The sequence below is a fragment of the Lampris incognitus genome, chromosome 1, assembly GCF_029633865.1.
Source record: "Lampris incognitus isolate fLamInc1 chromosome 1, fLamInc1.hap2, whole genome shotgun sequence".
In the NCBI taxonomy this organism is placed as follows: Eukaryota; Metazoa; Chordata; class Actinopteri; order Lampriformes; family Lampridae; genus Lampris; species Lampris incognitus.
The window spans coordinates 96,333,988-96,353,803 of record NC_079211.1 but is presented as its reverse complement, the minus strand read 5'-3'; the positions used below and the strand labels follow the sequence as shown (position 1 = coordinate 96,353,803).

The 19,816-nt window shown below is 42.2% G+C and overlaps 1 protein-coding gene across 1 annotated transcript in view; it reads left to right on the top strand.

Annotated features, from left to right (window-relative positions):
* The first annotated feature begins 7,858 nt into the window (after nt 1-7,858).
* fancc (FA complementation group C) overlaps nt 7,859-19,816 on the top strand; it is a 47,873-nt gene continuing 35,915 nt past the window's right edge. Inside the window, exons 1-2 of the mRNA XM_056289495.1 lie at nt 7,859-7,886; nt 10,557-10,746. Coding sequence (XP_056145470.1) covers nt 10,561-10,746 — 186 coding nt within the window. The 5' untranslated portion in view covers nt 7,859-7,886; nt 10,557-10,560. The remainder of the gene's footprint in view (nt 7,887-10,556; nt 10,747-19,816) is intronic.

Genomic DNA, 19,816 nt, shown 5'->3' with positions numbered 1-19,816 from the left:
CTTGCAATGCCGTGATTGCAACTATTCCCAAATCCTCCGTGACTAGTACACATGGCCATTTTAACTCTAATTAATAGTCCCGGCAATTTGCTTATGAGATCGATTGCTGGTTTCTGTTGTGATGCAACTAGCTGCAGTCAGCTGAGACTGACCAAGTCACTTAGATGAGCGATGAAACATTTCTCTCAATAAACGCTGTGTCCAGATGAACTGATGCACCTTTTTGGGGATTTCCTTACCTGGATTACTGAGCATGCATCAAGACACTATGACAAGGAACATGTGGAGGCCCAACACCTTACCAGGACAGTTTATGCCGGTGTTTTCCTGTCATTTGTCACCCGTCTGCATGTATGGCTTTGTGTGTCTATTTATTCACAATATGTTGTTTGACCATTTATCAAGATAGCTTCAATATATCAATATATCAAGACCAGCATCAACCACACACACACACACACACACACACACACACACACACACACACACACACACACACGCACACACATGTACGTGTGTACATATAAGCATACTCAAATGCGTGACAACTCCTCTCTTGGCTCTGTAATAATCACAGAGCAGCAGCATAGTGAAAACACACATGGTTTACTCTGCATTTCTGCTTGCATCCATATGTGTGCCCATGCAAGCAGAGGACTCACAAATGCGCACTCACATGGACAAACACACACAGTCACACACAATAACATCACTGTGTGGGTTTCTACTTTGGGCAAACCACACTCTCTCTCATGTTTTTTCTTTCCTTTTCTCTCTCTCTCTCGCTCTCTCTCCTTTTTCTTAACGAATTTTGCCAGAAACCTTGTTCCAAACCCCATATGCTGATGTTTTTACAAGACAGACAGACACACACACACGCACACACAAGCTCTCGTTGACCAACATCTTGGCCCTAGCTAGGAGTTAGGGTGGAGCTGATGGAGAAGAGAACCCAGGTCAACGCTTTCTTATTTTCAATGATTTTTCCTTCTGAATGAACAGTTTTGGAAGGAGACATCGACATAAGTATTTTATGAATCGATGTGCAACATGGCTTCGTACAAATGGGTGACATATAGTAGACACTGCGTGGGAGAGAAGGTATCGCTAAAGGTGTACAGGGCTTGTTTCTGTCGCAACGAGAGAAACACACACACAACCATGTGTGAATAGTATATCTGACCGATCCCTGGTGTCTTGGAGAACAACAGATCCTCCACACAGTGTGGGTTTTCCTGTATGATAGCTTGTCATTATGTCATTAGGAACTTCCAGTCTTAGTGTTGGCTGCACTGGGTTTACCCCATCCCCCCCCCCTTTTCTCTCTTTCCTCTTTGCTTTTTCTTTTTTGTACTGCTTGTTTGTCGTTAGTTGGTCTTACATTATCCCGTTTGTGCTCGTACGAGTCACCGCCGGTGATATTGCTTTATGTTACTTGATGTATATATTTCTCAAGGATATACATTATATCCGGTCATGTGAGGTTATTACCAGACTGCTTTCTTTTAGTTTTTTCTTTTTTTGTGTGTTATTCATTGTTCCACTTGGTTAACAAAAAACAGTTCATAAAAAAAAGAAAGTGTATGGTGGTTATATGTGTCTGCCAATATTATCAATGAAAAACATGAACATTTTAAATTGTAGTACTCCAGTTTAAAGTCAGAAAATGTTTGGCCCTTATGGATATGGATGTGTTTAATGAGGAAGAGCTGTGTGTAAGACATTTATAATGTGTGTGTGTGTATGGGGGGGGCAGTGTTGCAAAGGCTCTTACCTCTGGGTTTAAAATGTGCATTTTTCATAAAGCTACACACACACACACACACACGCACACACACACACACGTATCAGTTTGGAGGGTACCAGATAACTTGCAGAGACAAATAAAACATAACTCTCTTGATAAACCAGAAAGGTCATCACATTGCACCTGCTTTGGAAACCAAACAGGTGATTAATTTAAGTGTCACATCCAAATGCATGTGAAGGGAAAACCAGTTTTGTTTGGATATTATGTACGCAGTTATGAATTGAACGACAGACTCTTTAATAAATACGCTTCATCAAAATGACTATGAGGCGTAACCTGCATAAACTAATCCTAATTCTCATCCCAAATCCTAAAACAGCCCCTTGAAGAAGTGAGGACAGGCCAAAACATCCCCACGTTGCAAAAATATGTCCTCACTCTCGTGGTGAAAAGTTCAAATTGATCCTAAAAATATAACTTAACTCACACAAACACTTTTGAAATACATTTCGTAAACATTACTTTTGCAAAATCAAAGTTGTACCTCTTTGTTAGGCCATCCCCCCCTATTTTGGCCAGTCTATGGCACCAACTACACAGGAGGAATAACACACACACACACACACACACACACACACACACACACACACACACACACACACACACACACACACACACAGACACACACGCTTAGCTATACTCATCTACCCTCACAGAAACATGTACACATATACACACTTAACCACATAAACACACACAGGCTCTGGCTCTCCTACCACAGTAGCTCTGATGTTTAATGTGGAGCCATTAGATCACTTTAAACACATACCCCATGTTACAGGGTGCTTTTACCTTTCTAGGACACACACACACACACACACACACACACACACACACATATATATATATATATATATATATATATATATATATATATATGCAAACATACACACACGCATTCCATGGCTTTATCCGCATATATTCAAAAGTGGTAGGCTCGCATATCAACCACCACTACATCTGACCGCTTACATACACCAGCACAAAGCATTCAGTTATGTTTGACTTAAAGAGGGGTTTCCTACACAGCGGCGCTGCCAGCATGTAGCCTGACTTCACCTATTAAATTGCATGTTCTTTTCAGAACTTAAAATCTGCAAGTTCTTGCCTTTCTTCTATCATCATATACAACAGTGGTGTAGGTATAATTTTCACAACATGTATGGTTTGTAAAGTTGGAACTAGAAACTGGTACTATCATTCCAAACAAAACTGCGTTTCATATCCCTTCGATCCCATCCAGTTGAGGCGCTGACCGCTGCTGAGAGAGTGGCAACTTTAGCTTGCTCTTGCAAGGTGACAGAGATCGTGTCAGCGCTAACCCAACCATGCCAACCGTTCATTAGAGAAATAGGCCTTGCTTAAATTCACATAGGTTATGGGACTTTAAAAACAGTAGTTCCTGTTGATTGAAGAAAAATAATGTAGGAATAAAGAGATAACCTGAACGCTTTAGCATGCTCTTATGGAAACGGGGAGTATTACCATCGCTTTGGAAACCAACAGGAAACTAGAAACATGCTTTTCCACAGAAAAAGCGTGTGAATGCTGAGCTGCTGAAAGAAATGGCGAAAGCATTGCCGAAAATGGATAAATAGGAAAAGTCAGGAAGTCACTAGCCTACCTGAAATACCTGGAAACTGAAATGTGAAGGGAAGGGTAGTGATGAAGAGGAAGGGTAGTGATGAAGACGAAGAGTAGCGATGAAGAGGAAGGGTAGTGATGAAGACGAAGAGTGGTGATGAAGAGGAAGGGTAGGAAGGAGGGTAAGAAGGTTGTAGGAAGGTAGGCTAGTAGGGAGGTAGGAAGGTTGTAGGAAGGAAGGTAGGAAGGAAGGTAAGGTTGTACGAAGGAAGGTAGGAAGGTTGTAGGAAGGTAAGAAGGTCGTAAGAAGCAAGGTAGGAAGGTTGTAGGAGGGAAGGAAGGTAGGTAGGAAGGTAGGAAGGCAGGAAGGTTGTGGGAAGGAAGGTAGGAAGGAAGGTAAGAAGGTTGTAGGAAGGAAGGTAGGAAGGTTGTAGGAAGGAAGGTAGGTAGGAAGGCAGGAAGATTATAGGAAGGTAGGAAGGCAGGAAGGTTGTGGGAAGGAAGGTAGGAAGGAAGGTAAGAAGGTTGTAGGAAGGAAGGTAGTAAGGTTGTAGGAAGAAAGGAAGGAAGGTAGGTAGGAAGGAAGGAAGGTATGAAGGTAGGAAGATTATAGGAAGGTAGGAAGGCAGGAAGGTTGTGGGAAGGAAGGTAGGAAGGAAGGTAAGAAGGTTGTAGGAAGGAAGGTAGTAAGGTTGTAGGAAGGTAGAGAAGACGGTAGGAAGCAAGGTGGGAAGGTTGTAGGAAGGAGGGAAGTAGGTAGGAAGGAAGGTAGGAAGGTTGAAGAGGGAGGAAGAGCAGTAAAGAAGTGGCAGAAGCTGATCAAATCTACCAGGTGTTGAGAGTTGACAGTAATTAGCCTGGCAGTTGAGCTTCAAATTGATATGTGACGTCACAATAGGACTGGACATTCTAACAGGCAAAGTGTATGGCAGAATTGCTAAACTTTAGAGCTGAATTGTTCAAAAACTATAAAATATTTTTAAAATCTGAATAGGAATCTGAAAGAGCTGAATGTCCTGAACTGTTTAAGCTTTAAATGGGGTTTCTAGCTCAAAAAATGAAGGAGGAGATACAGTTCAAAGGTCATGAGGGTTTCAACCTTTCCCCATAGACTTCCGTTGTTTTGAAAAAGTAGAAAAAGCATAATATGTCTAAAAGTATAAAAGATTTAAAAAAATCGAAATGTGAGCCTTAATGGGCTTAAAGAGACGAACAGTTTGATACCTGAATGGTTTCAGTGGCTAAAAGTATGAGGGAGTAAAAGAGGTGGAAAGGCTGCAAAAGTCCCCCTTTGACTCCCATTCAAAAAATGGCTGAAAAAAGTTGAATATTTCAAAAAGTTCAAAAGCTATGACAAATCTGAAAGGGGAGCACTAATGTCCTTAATGAGTTGAACAGTTTGACAGTTGAATGGTTTCAGTTGCTAAAAGTAGAAAAATAAATAAATAATGAACTGCAAAGCAATAGTGTGAATGCCCAGCATTCACACTAAATAACCAATTTGTGGGGTCGATGGTGAGATGAAGGAACTATCCAATGAGAATCGCAACTCTGGATTATCGATCACATGAGTAGGAATCTTCCTCGTAGACCGTCAACTATAAAACAATAAAACAAGTGGTACTGAACTTCTATCACTACCAATCTTCAAAACAATGTTTTTGCTTGTTTGTTTGTTTGTTTTTTACCATAGCAATGGAGAGAACACTATCTTAGAAACTTGAAATTTTTGTTAAAGCTAAATTGGACAACTTTTGAAGGGGAAATTATTGGCAGTAGAAAGAGACAACAAATAGCCTTCATTCTACATAAACAACCAGACAACATACTCTATAAAAAAGAGGAAAAGGGGGCAGTTGTGCTCTTTACAGCAAAAAGTTCAGTTGTGTAATAATGATTTTAGTGGCTGGTCTCCCAAGTACATCAAACTTGTTATGTATTGTGCCTCTTTTTTTTCCATTGTGAGGATCTGATAATCTAGCCTAGTTTGAGCCATATGTATATGATGCTATATGAGCCATATGGAAAGCACTTAGGGCTTACTAAATTTACTATGAGATGGGTTGCTAAATTCATTGGCTGATAGCAACTTTGTAAGTTTTAACTATTAAATGCCTGCAAGCTGTTAGGCGCATGTTCATGTAAATTTCTTTGAAACTGTAGCCATTATTTCAACATTTGAAATAGGACGAAAACAAGTTATCATTGTAGGAAGACAGAGAATAGCTCGGGTTGTTGAAAGAGTTGCTTTTAATCAAAAACATTGCACAGTTCAGGATCTGACATTTGCTCTTATGTGTAATGTCTGATTATAGTCAGTTGTTGAGCAGTCATTCTGTGTGACCAGCTTGTTTATTTCTTAACAAGGAGGACAGGGTAGGATCCCAGGACAAAGCAAGCATAGATGTGGCCAATTGTGCTTGTGCGCCATTCTCCCAAAAAGGCCTGTGGATTTTGAGGTGGGAGAGAAGCCCTACAAAGTAATTAACTAAAAAAGGAAAAAATCCCATATATAATCTCGCCACGTTAAAACGCCATGCATAATTGTTTTCAAGCACGCATTAGTATATAGTGTGTAACACAAAACTTCAATTTTCCATAATTCCTCCTGCCTTTGACAAAATATGTAAACAACTACATAGATGCTCAGATTTACACTCACTCACTAAAACATGCAAATAAATGCAAACGCACGTGTGCACACGCACGCATGCGCGCGCGCACACACACACACACACTCCATTAGGCATGTTTGAATAACCCTTTCCTGATGCTGTGTGCTGGTTTGCCCTGGGTCTGGCTGGAGCCTCTGGGTGATTTGTCGGTTAAAGTCGTGCAGACCGGGAACCTCTCAAAGTTTGCTTTGGGTTCCAGAGGGACACACTCCAAGACCCGAGAATTCCTGTCCATGGTATGCACTCTGCTACACTCTCTGGGACCTTCAACCTTGATACGTATGGCATGTTCACATAGTCTCACACAGATGTCAACATATGCATGCACACATGAGAGCATACATATGCACATATACATACATGTGTTTGCAACCCCCCTCCCACACACACACACACACACACACACACACACAAAACTCTACCCTTAAATATTTTAATGCATATGAAGTTAAGCCATGATTATGATTGAACAACACACCATACATTAGGTATGGACCATGCACAATGAATGACTAACACCCTGTATTCTTGTGATTTCTTTAAAACTCACCATAAACTTGGGTCATAGATCAGTGCTCTCAAAGATAAACTTTTTAGACCAGAGAAAGTATGTTGCTGTGTCATGTCTTTACATAGATGGCATACTACTGACATCCTCCAATAAACCCCGCCACGTAATCGGTCACCTCCATGGTGAGGTCATACTGATGTCTCCTAAAGACAGCTGTCCATAACTGGGTCCATGTCTATTGAAGAAGTCAGGGGAAAACATTTTATTCTCGGCATACTCACCAAATTAGAGAGAATCTAAAGTTGATGCAGCGTTTGTCTGCGAGGTCTGCAAGCTTTGAGTCACAACCAAATTGCTCTCATAAATTCTTTGCCCGGGAAAATGAGGCAGAACACCTGAGATCCTATGAGGACATCTCCAGCTGCAAAGAATGAGATGCGGTTACAGATGTGTGCCAATTAAGAGTCAGTAAATAGGTCCTTTTCCCCAGATCTGAACTCTTAATTCTGACTGCTCTGTTTCTCATTCTGGGGTTTGCAGGCACACTGATGATCAGCTAGAGCACAAATCATTCATCACACCAGCTAGAATCGTGTTCGCCATCCAAACGGATCACTCACAGTCAGTGGTGGATCTAGAGATTTTTTCCTGGGGTGGCAAAGGGGTGGCAAGACTGTGTCCCAGAGGTGGCAGCTGCCACCCCTTGCCACCCTGTAGATCCGCGCCTGTGAGGGGGAGGGGGATTCTAAATCGGCGACTTCTGTTTGATATGAGTTTGGTGCGGGTCTCATTGACCTTCGCCATGCATGTACATAAAATATACTTTAAAAACATATTATCTGATTTATAAATGGGGTGGCAACAGGGGTGGCAAGACTGTGTCCCAGAGGTGGCAGCTGCCACCCCCTTGCCACCCCGTAGATCCGCCCCTGCTCACAGTATAAGAGGGCCGCTCGCCTAAACTCTACAAGCGAACGCAGCTTTCAGAACGAGGGCTTCGAGTTGGAAAAAAAGGTCGCAACGTCTTCCGAGAAAACGAGTGCGGAAACTCGTTGATAACGTCACCACTTCCCCCTGAACTCATCTGTTTCCCTTTCATTTCCCAGATCTTTAGGCGAAAACGGTCTCGCCTCGATCGGCCAGACAGCCGTTTGACTCAGACTCCCAGGAGGCATTGCTCGTAGCGCGCGGGCGAATTCTAAGCCAATGGCGTACGTCAATACCCGGAAGTGCCACGGAAAAGGGAAGTTTAGTTTGTTTTTGTCCCCGGGAGGGGGAAGCGTGGCTCTCCGACAACGCTGCAACGGTAAACGGATTAAAGTGCGTCGGTCGGCTGCGTGTCTCCTGGTGTGGTACCGCGGCATTGTATTCAGCGGTGGTTTATACGTGAGACAACCCCGTGGGCTCGTCGATCTTTAATCAGCTGATGTAATAGCCGCAGCAGCAGCGTCGTGTTAAGAAGTGGTCGGCTAATGTTGCATTTGGCGTACTTTTTACTATGGCTAACGAGCGACACGACATTGACGTTTACAATAATTGAGCAATCAAACGTTAGCAACAGTGCAGCGGTTTTGGGGAAATGTTAAAAACGACTACCTCTGTGAAAGGCTACTAGATTGAAGGGAACACTGGCATCTGGTGGCGCTGGCTAGTCATTACACCGTAACGTTTGCGTATCAGGTCAGATGAAATGTATACCTCACAGTTACGGAGCACACCGATATAAAGTGTCACATGAACGGTTTTTTTTTAATTTCATCTAATGACTGTGATCCAAATGACGGAGGTGGAAAACCCGGTCCAGGAAGTAAAAACCCTATCCGTGTCTTTGCTCCACCGATGTACTAAACCATCAGATTGCACTGACTAGTTTCCCCAAATCTGCTGGTTTAACACAGGGATAGAGTAAAGACAAGGTTAGGGTTTTTACTTTCTGGACTGGGTTTTTCCACCTCTGCCAAATGAGGTAGTTTAGTAGCTGTGTGTTTCTTTTAAGAGGTTGTCTGTGGTGTGTTTGGGGCTAAAAGGCAAGGGGAAGAAGAACTGGTGTTGGTCACCAGGCGCTGCAGCTGCTCGCTGCTCCTGTACAGTAGGACGGGTTACATGCAGAAGACACATGTCATTGTAACCTGTAAAATGACAGAGTAAAAGTGGCTTGCTTTCTTTTTATTCTTAATGTTTAGTGCGTGTGTGTTTTCACAAGTGACTACTATTCTCAGTGGGCTTAGCATTGAACACTTCCAATATCATTAATGAGAAGGGTCCTTGCAAACTGCTGATTCAGAGTCTTTACACAAAGAGGGGCTTGTGAGGCAGGTTTTATGCGAGAGCAATGTTTAATAGGTTCTTTTTAAGTGAAAGTTAAATACTGCTGCAAAAGAATTAATTCTCTCTGATAACTGCGTAAGCCTCATACGTTGTAGGGGTAACTGTCTAAATGCATCATTAAATGCGTCAGTCAATTTAGATTTGGCTGAGCTAAATGTTTTATCAACGTTGATAATAACTGGTTACAGTCTTGTGCATCGGTCATGTTCAGTATAGTTCTACTTTGATATACTCCATCGGGGAAAACCACAGCAGATTTGTAAAAATTTATGTTTGACTGATTCGATTATCTGAAATAACGTCAACAATTTCATAATTGAAACTGCAAACTGCCCTTTACCCAAAGTCCACAAGCTTAGTTTTTACAAAACTTCAAACATAATATTTGACCAGTCACATCTTGTTCCTGCTCTAAAATGTGCTTGGCCAACACCTGAGATTGAGTTTGAGTGTGTGACTCTTTGTGTGATGTGTGGGATGTGTGTGTGTGTGTGTTTTAAATGTATGCATGCCTGAACATGCATATGTGTGTGTATGTGGGAATTTGTGTGCCATTTTTTTATGTTTGCATGTATGTGTATATAACTATGCATTTGTAGTAACATGTGCATGTGTAATCCTGTGTGTGTGTCTGTGTGTGTGTCCATCCGTCCAGCTGTCTGTCTGTGTGGGAGATCATGAGGAAGTGTGTTGAGTGTCTACCTGGGTATCTGTTCCAGTTCTAGTGTACTGAAAACTGAGCTCCCAACACAAGTCAACAAGTGGTGTTTGTTCCTAATTTGGTTGCCCCCTACACCCTGTCCCTCAATCCCAAAACAAGTATTTATATATTCACATCGGCGAGCCATGGGGGCTTTCCAGCAGAGATGATGGCAAGACATTAAACAAGTCGTCTGTAACGAGGTGATCGTAAAACACAACCCCGTGGTGTCCCATACAGACCTGTCATTATGGCTTAAAACAACAAATACACACACATTCACACTAAAATCACATTAATTCTCAGGCTCTGTACAGGCAAAACACATCCTTACACACACTCTTATAAGTTGCCCCCCGCTATTTTCTCCCCATCATCATAAAAGGTGAAGAATGCACTGTTTATTTCTCAGTAGGGATTGATTAGAGTGTGTTGAGAAACCTTGGTTTTCCCTAAGCCTAAAAGTCAAATCATGACATTGTTGTAGCAGGGGATTAACAGAACTGGCTTAACCCACTTTGTATTAATTTGCACTCCTTTATCTCTGGCGTGTCAGGGAAATTGAGAAAATAGGGTGATGATGACAAATTGTGTGGCTCCACTGGGCCACACATGCAGGCATTGAGTTAATAGTGTGGCACAGAGCTAACTGTAGAAGTTCCTTGTCCTTTTCAACAGAATAGATTAATATTGCATTGCAGTAATTCCAGTTAGTCCACATTTGACGAATTATTGCTATGCAAGCAAAATAAATATAACCAGAAAGTAACAATCAATACAGCCCTGTATCTTTCTACTCAGATGTGGCTGTGACTTAGCATCATGCAGTATTTGTGTTTTTCTGCTCTCCCAAGTTTTGATGATGGTCTATTTGGTTGTCTATTTCTCACAAAGAGTTTCTCTTAGCTTGTCAAATAAATTAACCAGACCCTGTCCAAATCCCAACAGTCTCATGTCTCAGCTCCAACCCCAACCTCAGGCAGAGCCCCTGGTGGATGCCCAGGAGGTGCAGTTCTGGATGGAGAAAGTGGTTGCTTGGGGCTGCTCTGAGAGCCGGGACAACCAGAGAGACATTTGTCTATACCTGGGTAGATTAAAGGCTCTCCTCCAGCGTCTCCTCACACACATCAACAACTTGGTAAGTGGACACAGGGAAAAATGAATTTGGCTAACATCTATGTACTTTCTGTAGTTACTGACTGTTAGCATCCTCATAATGAAAGAGACGATTTGACCTTGTTTTACACTTGGCCATATCCATCTCTTATCTATGCTTCCAAGGTCATATGACATGGTACATATGCACATATCTTTTAAAAGGCCCATTCTATAGGATGTGAACACCCTACCCATTCAAGTTAATTGGGCCAGTTAATCAATTATGTTGATCTTCTTTTTGATTAATGAAGCATTAAACTACTGAAAACACCAGTAGGCTTGTATACACAGTACACAGCACACACACACACACAGGAAAAAGCTCAGTTTCTCCAAGCTGGGACATTAGCAGTCAGTGCAGTGTTGGCAGGGTCCTATTAACAGAGGCCTCTCTGTGCTGTGCTGAGGCCGTGTGTGTCTAGTTGGCAGCACTGAAGTGTTGAGATAGCCAGGTAATAACCGCAGGGGGACCTCCAGTGCTAACCTGATGTATCCCGGCATCAAATCCAGCAAATTTGGGAATGTTGCAGAGGACATGAGAAGTATGAGACTCTTAGGATTCAGTGTTAAACAGACCATGCCTCTTTCTACTACATCTCACTCCTCTCTCTCTCTCTCTCTCTCTCTCTCTCTCTCTCATGTATTTTTAAGCAATTATCTCTCATTTCCCACTGCATGGAATATCACATTGAAAGTCTTACGTTTTGCCAGCTCTTCAGCAGAGGTACTGCTCATGTAGACCGTCCCTAACAGTTTATAAGATGTACTTTAACAATTTAATGATTTTTCAAATAGTTATTTGTTGAGGTGCCTCTGATTTTCTTTGTTTTGTGAATTTTGCAGTTTGTCGTGTATTCTATAGAATAAGTACTTACTGTGACTCTTTTTTCCGCTTTTATTCTCTGTTTGCATCATTCCATGTGTGTGTTATCCAGAAGTGTCAATATTTGTAGCGTGATGGAAGAAATAGGAAGAGAGAGAGGGGTGTACTTAATTGAAGCAAAATCCTTTTTACCAGCAGTGGGCTCATAAAAGAGCAGCTGAGGATAGCCTGCTTCTTGGAAACAGTTTTGTGCCCTTTGATGACTTAAATGACTTTATTGTGGCTTTAGCCCGAAGATGAGAAATATCCAAGTTCATATTAATTTCCTGGTTTAAACTGGGTTAGCACCCTGGGAGTTGTTTATGTGCATAGGGTTTCCATCCAAGCAGAGCCCTTCTGTGCATGTTTGTGCATGTGTGCTCAGCTATACAATTCAAAAATTGGTGCATAGGATCTTATATTGTTACACATATTACAGATGCGCTGTGGCCATAATTAAAGCCTATGTGCTTTAGGAAGGATAGGTTGTTGTGTCATTGTGGCTCAGGTCAGGTCACAAGAGAAATTGTTTGGGAAATCCTGTAAGTAGTGTGGTAAGGAGCCAACATGTGTATAGCAAGTGGTTGTAGCTTTAATTCGTTTCTAGAGGATTTCACAAATTCTAACTAGTTAGAATGCAAATTCTTGATATCAGAAATTCAACTAGTTACAATGTGTATTTCTGATATCAGAAATTTGAGTTTAACTAGTTAAAAATGCATATTAATGATATCGAAAATTATTATTATTATTATTATTTTTGTTTTTTTTGGATTTCCCTCCTTTTTCTCCCCAATTGTGCCCGGCCAATTACACCCCTTTTCTGAGTCGTCCCGGTCGCTGCTCCATCCCCGCTGCCGAGCAGGGGAGGGCTGCAGACTACCACAAGCCTCCTCCGATACATGTGGAGTCGCCAGCCGCTTCTTTTCACCTGACAGTGAGGAGCTTCACCAGGGTGATGTAGCATGCGGGAGGATCACGCTATTCCCCCCAGTCCCCCCCCCCCGAACAGGCGCCAGTGCAGCGACCAAGACGCATGCCCACATCCGACTTCCCACCCACAGACATGGCCAATTGTGTCTGTAGGGACACCCGACCAAGCTGGAGGTAACACGGGGATTCAAACCAGCGATCCCCGTGTTGGGAGGCAACAGAATAGATCGGTACACTACCCAGACGCCCCCGAGAATTAAAATTTAACAAGTTAAAATGCCAATTCTGTATTGGAAATTCTATTTTAACTAGTGAGTTTTAAATGTTTTTCTCATTCATTTAAATAGGAGTTGGAATTTGATCTAAACTTAGCACAAAAAGTAAGGAAATTTGTGTTTGGTAGATTATTTCTTTGTTGTAACAATGCTTCTTGGCAATAAATCTTATATCAGGCACCTAATTGTCAGCAACTGGGGTACCAGAAGCTCAAAAAAAGAGTCAATAGCAACAGCAAAGTAAGCTGTTTGGCATTGGCAGAGAAGATTTGGCAAATTTTTATGGGTGCAACCCACATACTCAGCTCTGCTGCTCCTCCCACAAATGCATGTTCCTTACAAATGTGACACCATTTAAAAGGGAAATAAACAGGCTTTCCAATGGTATATGATTTATTGCCAAGAAGCATTGTTACAGCAAAGAAATAATCTACCAAACACAAATTTCCTTACTTTTTGTGCTAAGTATAGTTAAAATGCCAGTATCTGATATCATAAAATCAATTATTGATATCAACAGTATAATGTTAACTAGTTATAATACCAATTTCTGATGTCATGAATTCAATTTGAAATAGTCCAAATGTCAATTGTTACCAGAAATAAAATTGTAACGAGTTGAAAATCCATTTGTTGATATCATAAATACAAATGCTCAAAATCAAAAATTTGATTTAATTGTATCAACAAATGGGTTTTCAACCTATTAAAATTTTATTTCTGATATCAGTAATTGACAAAAGCCATTTTCCATCAACTGAACAACTTATTGTCACTAAACAACTAGTTTTTAATCTTCCAGTCAGGATTTCCACCACACCACAGCACTGAGACTGCTCTTGTTAAAGTCTTTATATTAATGACATCCGCTTAAATATAGACTGGCAGAATCTCAGTCCCGGTACTATTGGATCTCAGTGCTGCATTTAACCCAGTCGACCACAACATATTGCTAAACCGACTAGAAAACTGGTTGGGACTTTCTGGCACAGCACTAAACTGGTTTGAATCCTACTTAAAGGACAGGGACTACTTTGTGTCTATAGGTAATTACAAATCTGAGCAGACAAAAAAAAAGAGACTTGTGGCGTTCCTCAAGGCTCCATTCTGGGGCTGCTTCTGTTTAATATCTACATGCTCCCATTAGTTCAGATTATGGAATACAACAAAATATGTTTCCCTAATTATGCAGATGACACACAGATTTACACTGTATCACCAGGGGACTATAATCCCATACAAGCGCTGAGTAAGAGCATTGAACAAATCAATGATTGGATGTCTCAGAATTTTCTTAAATTAAACAAATATAAAACTGAAGTAATTGTCTTTGGAGCCAAGGAAGAATGATTAAAAGTCAGTGCTCTGCGACAATCGGTAATGTTAAAAACCACAAACCAAGCCAGAAATCTTGGTGTAGTCATGGACTCAGACCTGAATTGCAATAGCCTCATTAAGATCATTTCAAAGTCAGCCTACTATCACCCGAAGAATATATCAAGAATTAAAGGATTTATGTCTCAGCAGGATTTGAAAAAACTTGTCAATGCATTTATCTTTAGTCAATTTCAACCCTACGAACATGTCCCCCGAACTCCCGAAGTATAAGCAACAAGTCACTTGCCATAGCAGAGAAAACAAAACATTGGATCACTGCTACATTTCAATTTCGAATGCTTACCGTGCATTCCCGAGGGCTCCACTGGGAAAGTCCGACCACACTGTGTTAATCCTCATCCCAAAACACAGACAAAAGCTTAAATCCATCAAGAAAACATTCAAATCTGTCAGGTCCTGGTCCATGGATGCCATTGAAACTTTTCAAGGGTGCTTTGAATGCACTGATTGGATTATATTGTAGCGAATTCGAGGGGCAGCCGCAGCTGGGACGCGAACCCGGGTCTCCTGCACCATGGGTGACCATGTTAACCAGTCGACTAAAGGGTCCGACCCGGGTTCGTGTCCCAGCTGTCCCCTGAATTTGCTACTTTGGTGTCAGAAGTGGGATGGTAAGACTGTGAGGCCATCGGAAGCGCGTGCACCCAGAGGCATGAGGGAGCTGATATGCTGAAGCAAGGGGACATGCTTCCCGAAGGAGGGGGGTAGTGTAACGATGGACCCTTTAGTCGACTGGTTAAGGTAGTCACCCGTGGTGCGGGAGACCCAGATTCGTGTCCCGGCTGCCCCCTGAGTTCAATACAATATTTAGTGCAGCTTGCGACTCCCTCGATGAACTCAATGACACAGTGACATCATACATTAAGTTCTGCAAGGAGATGTGCATCCCTACCAAAACAGTGATATTGTATGGCAAAAAAAAACCAAAACAAAAAACCCTGGTTAGCCAAAGAATTACACCTCCTACACAAAGAAAAGACCTTGGCATACAAAAACGGAAACAGGGATCAGTACAGAGCAGCCAAGTATAAGTTGCGTGCTGCAATAAGAAAAGCAAAGTCCAGCTACACAACAAAACTCAAGCAATTCTCTTCCAGTAACTCCAGATCAATGTGGAAAAATCTCAAGGAAATGACAGATTACAATAAACGTCCCTGCTCCCTTCCAGATAATGACCATAACTTCCCATATAAATTAAATAGGTTTTATGCAAGTTTTTAAAAACCCATTCCACCAGCCACCTCCCCTACTCCAACTCCAATGCCACCCTTATGCATCCAGGGGGATGAGGTGAGAGCTACATTCAAAAAGCTGAACATTAGGAAAGCAGCAGGGCCAGGCGGCATCAGTCCTGCTTTGTTGAGCCACTGTGCAGCACAATTAGCCCCAATATTTTCCACCATATTTAACACCTCTCTAAGTCAATGTACAGTCCCACAGTGCTTCAAACTCTCTACCATCATTCCTGTGCCAAAGTCCTCAAAGATCACCTGCCTCAATGACTTCAGACCAGTTTCCCTAACAACTGTGGCCATGAAAGTATTTGAGCGTATCATTCTGTCATACTTGAAATCTTGCACCTCCCTAATGATGGACCCATATCAATTTGCTTATCAAGCCAACTGGTCTGTTGAGGATGCAGTTGGCATAGCCCTGCACAATGCCATGCCCCGCAACACCTGGAATCACCAAACACCTATACACGCATCCTGTTTATAGACTTTAGTTCTGCCTTCAACTCCATCAACCCACTCAAACTCTTTACCATACTTTTGGATGTGAACATTGACCCAGCCATATGCCACTGGATTCGTAGCTTCCTGTGGAACGGACCACAGAGAGTGAGGGTTAATACCCTAACCTCACACCCTCTTATCCTCAATACAAGTGCTCCTCAGGGCTGTGTTCTCTCCCCCTGGCTCTTCTGACTTTACACTACTCACTTTACATCCATGGATAGTTATATGAAAATAATAAAAACACATGTGACACAACCATTGTAGGCCTCATCTCCAACAATGATGAAACCAAGTACCGCACTGAAGTAGACAAAGCTGTCACTTTGTGCGCAAACAACAACCTTATGCTTAATACAGCCAAAACCCAAGAAGTCATTATTTACTTCCGATGCATGCCGAATCTCAAAACGCCCTTACAAATGAACGGAGACCCATCACCACCACCGACTCTTTTAAATTCCTTGGAACATACATCAGCAATAAACTGAAGTGGAAAACTAACACTGAACACGTCGTTGCAAAAGCTCAACAATGATTTTACTTTACTTTATTAGACAGCTTAAAAAACATCTACTTCTCGTTCTGTTTTATTCAGCCATTATCGAGTCCATTATAACATCTTCTATTACAATATAGTATGGCGGCACGGACAGTCAAACATGGAAAAAACTGCAGCGGATTGTCAACAAGGCATCTAAAATCATAGGAAACCTACTCCCCTCAGTTGAATCTCTACATACTCACCGGACTCTAAATTGAGCAAAGAAGATAATCTCTGACCCCTCACATCCTGCTCATCACCTCTTCCAGCTCCTTCCCTTAGGGAGGCGCTACAGGAAGATATTGGTTCCAAATGGTATTTAGTCCACTAAGACTAAACGTGTCACAAACAGTTTTTTCCCCCCTTGATATCAGGACTCTGAATTCCTCCCTGTAGTCCCCTCCTCACACACCATTGGCATACATACATACCAGTGGCGGCTGGCCAGTACAGGACGCTGGGGTGCCGCCCCCTTCAAATATCAAGAGGTGAAAACACACCATTGGCATACATACATACCAGTGATGGCTGGCCAGTACAAGACGCTGGGGTGCTGCCCCCTTCAAATATCAAGAGATGAAAATCTACTTAAACATGTTCAATATAATTTAGTTGTATAATGCAAATAATTATGAAATAAAAGTGTTTTTCAGTCTGTGAGCGCCTGTCAGCAGCCATTGGATATTGGTTCCAAATGGTATTTGGTTGATTTCTGTCTGAATACATATACTTCTTGGGTGAGGGGCGCCAGCCAAACAATACCTTATGTAAGCCCTCAAACTTTTGGTGAGCAGGTGACCTGAGGCTGCTGTCTAATTGGTTTCTTCAGATTTTCCATGGGGTGCAGTTCTGTGCACCCCAAACACTCCCACTTTTATTGGCAACGAATTGGTATTGTTTTAATGTTTTTTGATCTAATATGATTGGACAATTCTCGTGGCTGTCAGTCATGTTCATACCCACCACGATGCCTCGTCTCGACTGTCAATCATCCACCATCTGCGAACCCTGATAAAATCCATTGGCTACATTGTCCTTCTTAATAACTCAGTGTGGACATTAACGCAGCTGTCAGGTGTGCTGCACCAAGGTAAATTGCGCCCCCCCCCCAAAAAAATTTTTTTTAGCACCAGCCGCCACTGATACATACTATCATTCTGTTAACTGTGCATAATATGTTTGTTTCTGTTATTGTGTAATTGTATTGTTCGTGATAATATGTGGAGTGTCTGCCGTTGTATTTATTGTGCTACAGAGTTTAATGTGTACCGAAAACAAATTCTACCGGCCTTGGTCATATGGCAGATAAAACAATCTAATCTAATCTAATCTAATCTAATCTAAATTTATCTAATCTACTCTGATCTAATCTAATCTAAATGTACAACAACAGAAAAATTATCCTCATCTCTTATCTCATCTCATTATCAGCCCCTTCTCCGGGGTCGGGTCACGGTGGCAGCAAGCTAAGTAGGGCACTCCAGATGTCTGTCTCCCTAGCAATGCCCTCCAGCTCCTCCTGGGGGATCCCAAGGCATTCTCAGGCCAGATTGGACATGTAGTCCCTCCAGCGAGTTCTGGGTCTACCTGGGGTCTCCTCCCAGTTGGCCGTGCCCGGAAAACCTCCAAAGGAAGGTGCCCAGGAGGCATCCTAATCAGATGCCTGAACCACCTCAACTGGCTCTTTTCAACGCGAAGGAGCAGCGGCTCTACTCCAAGCTCTCTCCAGATGTCTAAGCTCCTCACCCTTTCTCTAAGACTGAGCCCAGACACCCTACAGATGAAACTCATTTCAGCTGCTTGTATTCGCCATCTCACCCTTTCGGTCACTGCCCAAAGCTCATGACTATAGGTGAGGGTTGGAACGAAGACTGACTGGTAAATTGAGAGCTTTGCCTTCCAGCTCAGCTCCCTCTTCACCACGACAGTCTGGTACAACATCCGCATTACTGCTGATGCTGCACCAATCCGCCTGTCAATCTCCCGCTCCATCCTACCTGATCCTGATCCTAAATGATCCTGACAAAAAAAAAAAGTTTTACATGCCAAAACTTTGTTTTCACCTGTTTTCACAGGTGAAAAAAAAATATCTTGTGGCCGAAATGAGTATTAAAACAACAAACACTTTGAGCTATGTTTTCTTACCGTTGTTGTATGAATGAAAGTCACTCAGCAGAGCAGCCATTCACCTTCATTGATTTTAATATCATGAAAACCATGACGGTTAAACACATTTGACATCTTTTAATAAGGGCTTTGAAATTATGATAGCCGGATCTCTGTCATTTCATGTGAGAGTTGGTCGCTTTCGTGCGAGGGTATGCCTAAGAGGCTGCACATCCAAAGACTGACAGGCAAAACGTTTTTATTAGGTAGATTTTTTTTTTAGCTTGAGCGCTGCATATTAACAGCTTTTTCCCCCCCGTATTTCCCATTCGGTTGACTTAGGCACTGGGCAAAGTCTTAAAATAGCAGGAGAAAACACTGGTTTTTCTGTTCATGTGTGCGTGTATTTCCTGTCTCGCGGTAGGTGAAAAAAGGGTTTGTCGCCAAGTTCAAGCACCGGAGAAAGGGCAATACATGCTTGGCGGAGAGCTGCGCTCTACTCAGTGTACTCCTCTAGTTCTTTACAATTACAGTGAAATGACTTCTCTGATAATAGCTCGGTGCTCTCAAGGACAAACATGCTTCGATGTTCGCTTCATTTTTGGACAGACATGGTCTTCTATAAACTTCTCCCATTACCCCCATGTGGTCCCCACATAATCAGTTGCTTCTGTCTCAGCCGTCTGTCCCAAATCAAGACGAGATACATGTGCTCATGGCGCAGCTTTTTATTAGCGACTATGTTTCTATCCCAGACGGGCTTTTCATTGTGATTTGGCACTGGTAGGCAGCGATAATTATTTTCTGTAGCGATAGCTCATTCTCGTTAGGGCCTATACTGCAATTTTCAATAGCCACGAAGGGCTGTAAAATTCTTATTGAAAATGAACATTCTTTCTTAGTTGAATCACAGACACACACACACACACACACACACACACACACACACACACACACATACATGCACACACACTTCTATCATGTGTTTTAAAATTGATGGGAAGGACAGCGTCAGTGGTGTTGGCAGGAGGAGTAGCATGTAGAAGTGATGCATAGAGGGCCCATTTACAGAAACTGCAGTAGGCCTATTACCTTTCTGCTTCCCATTATTGATGATCTCATCCATCTGGATTGTTCAAATTCGTTTGTCTTTGGGAATATGTAGGTCTAAACTTAACTACAACTTATACTCTAAG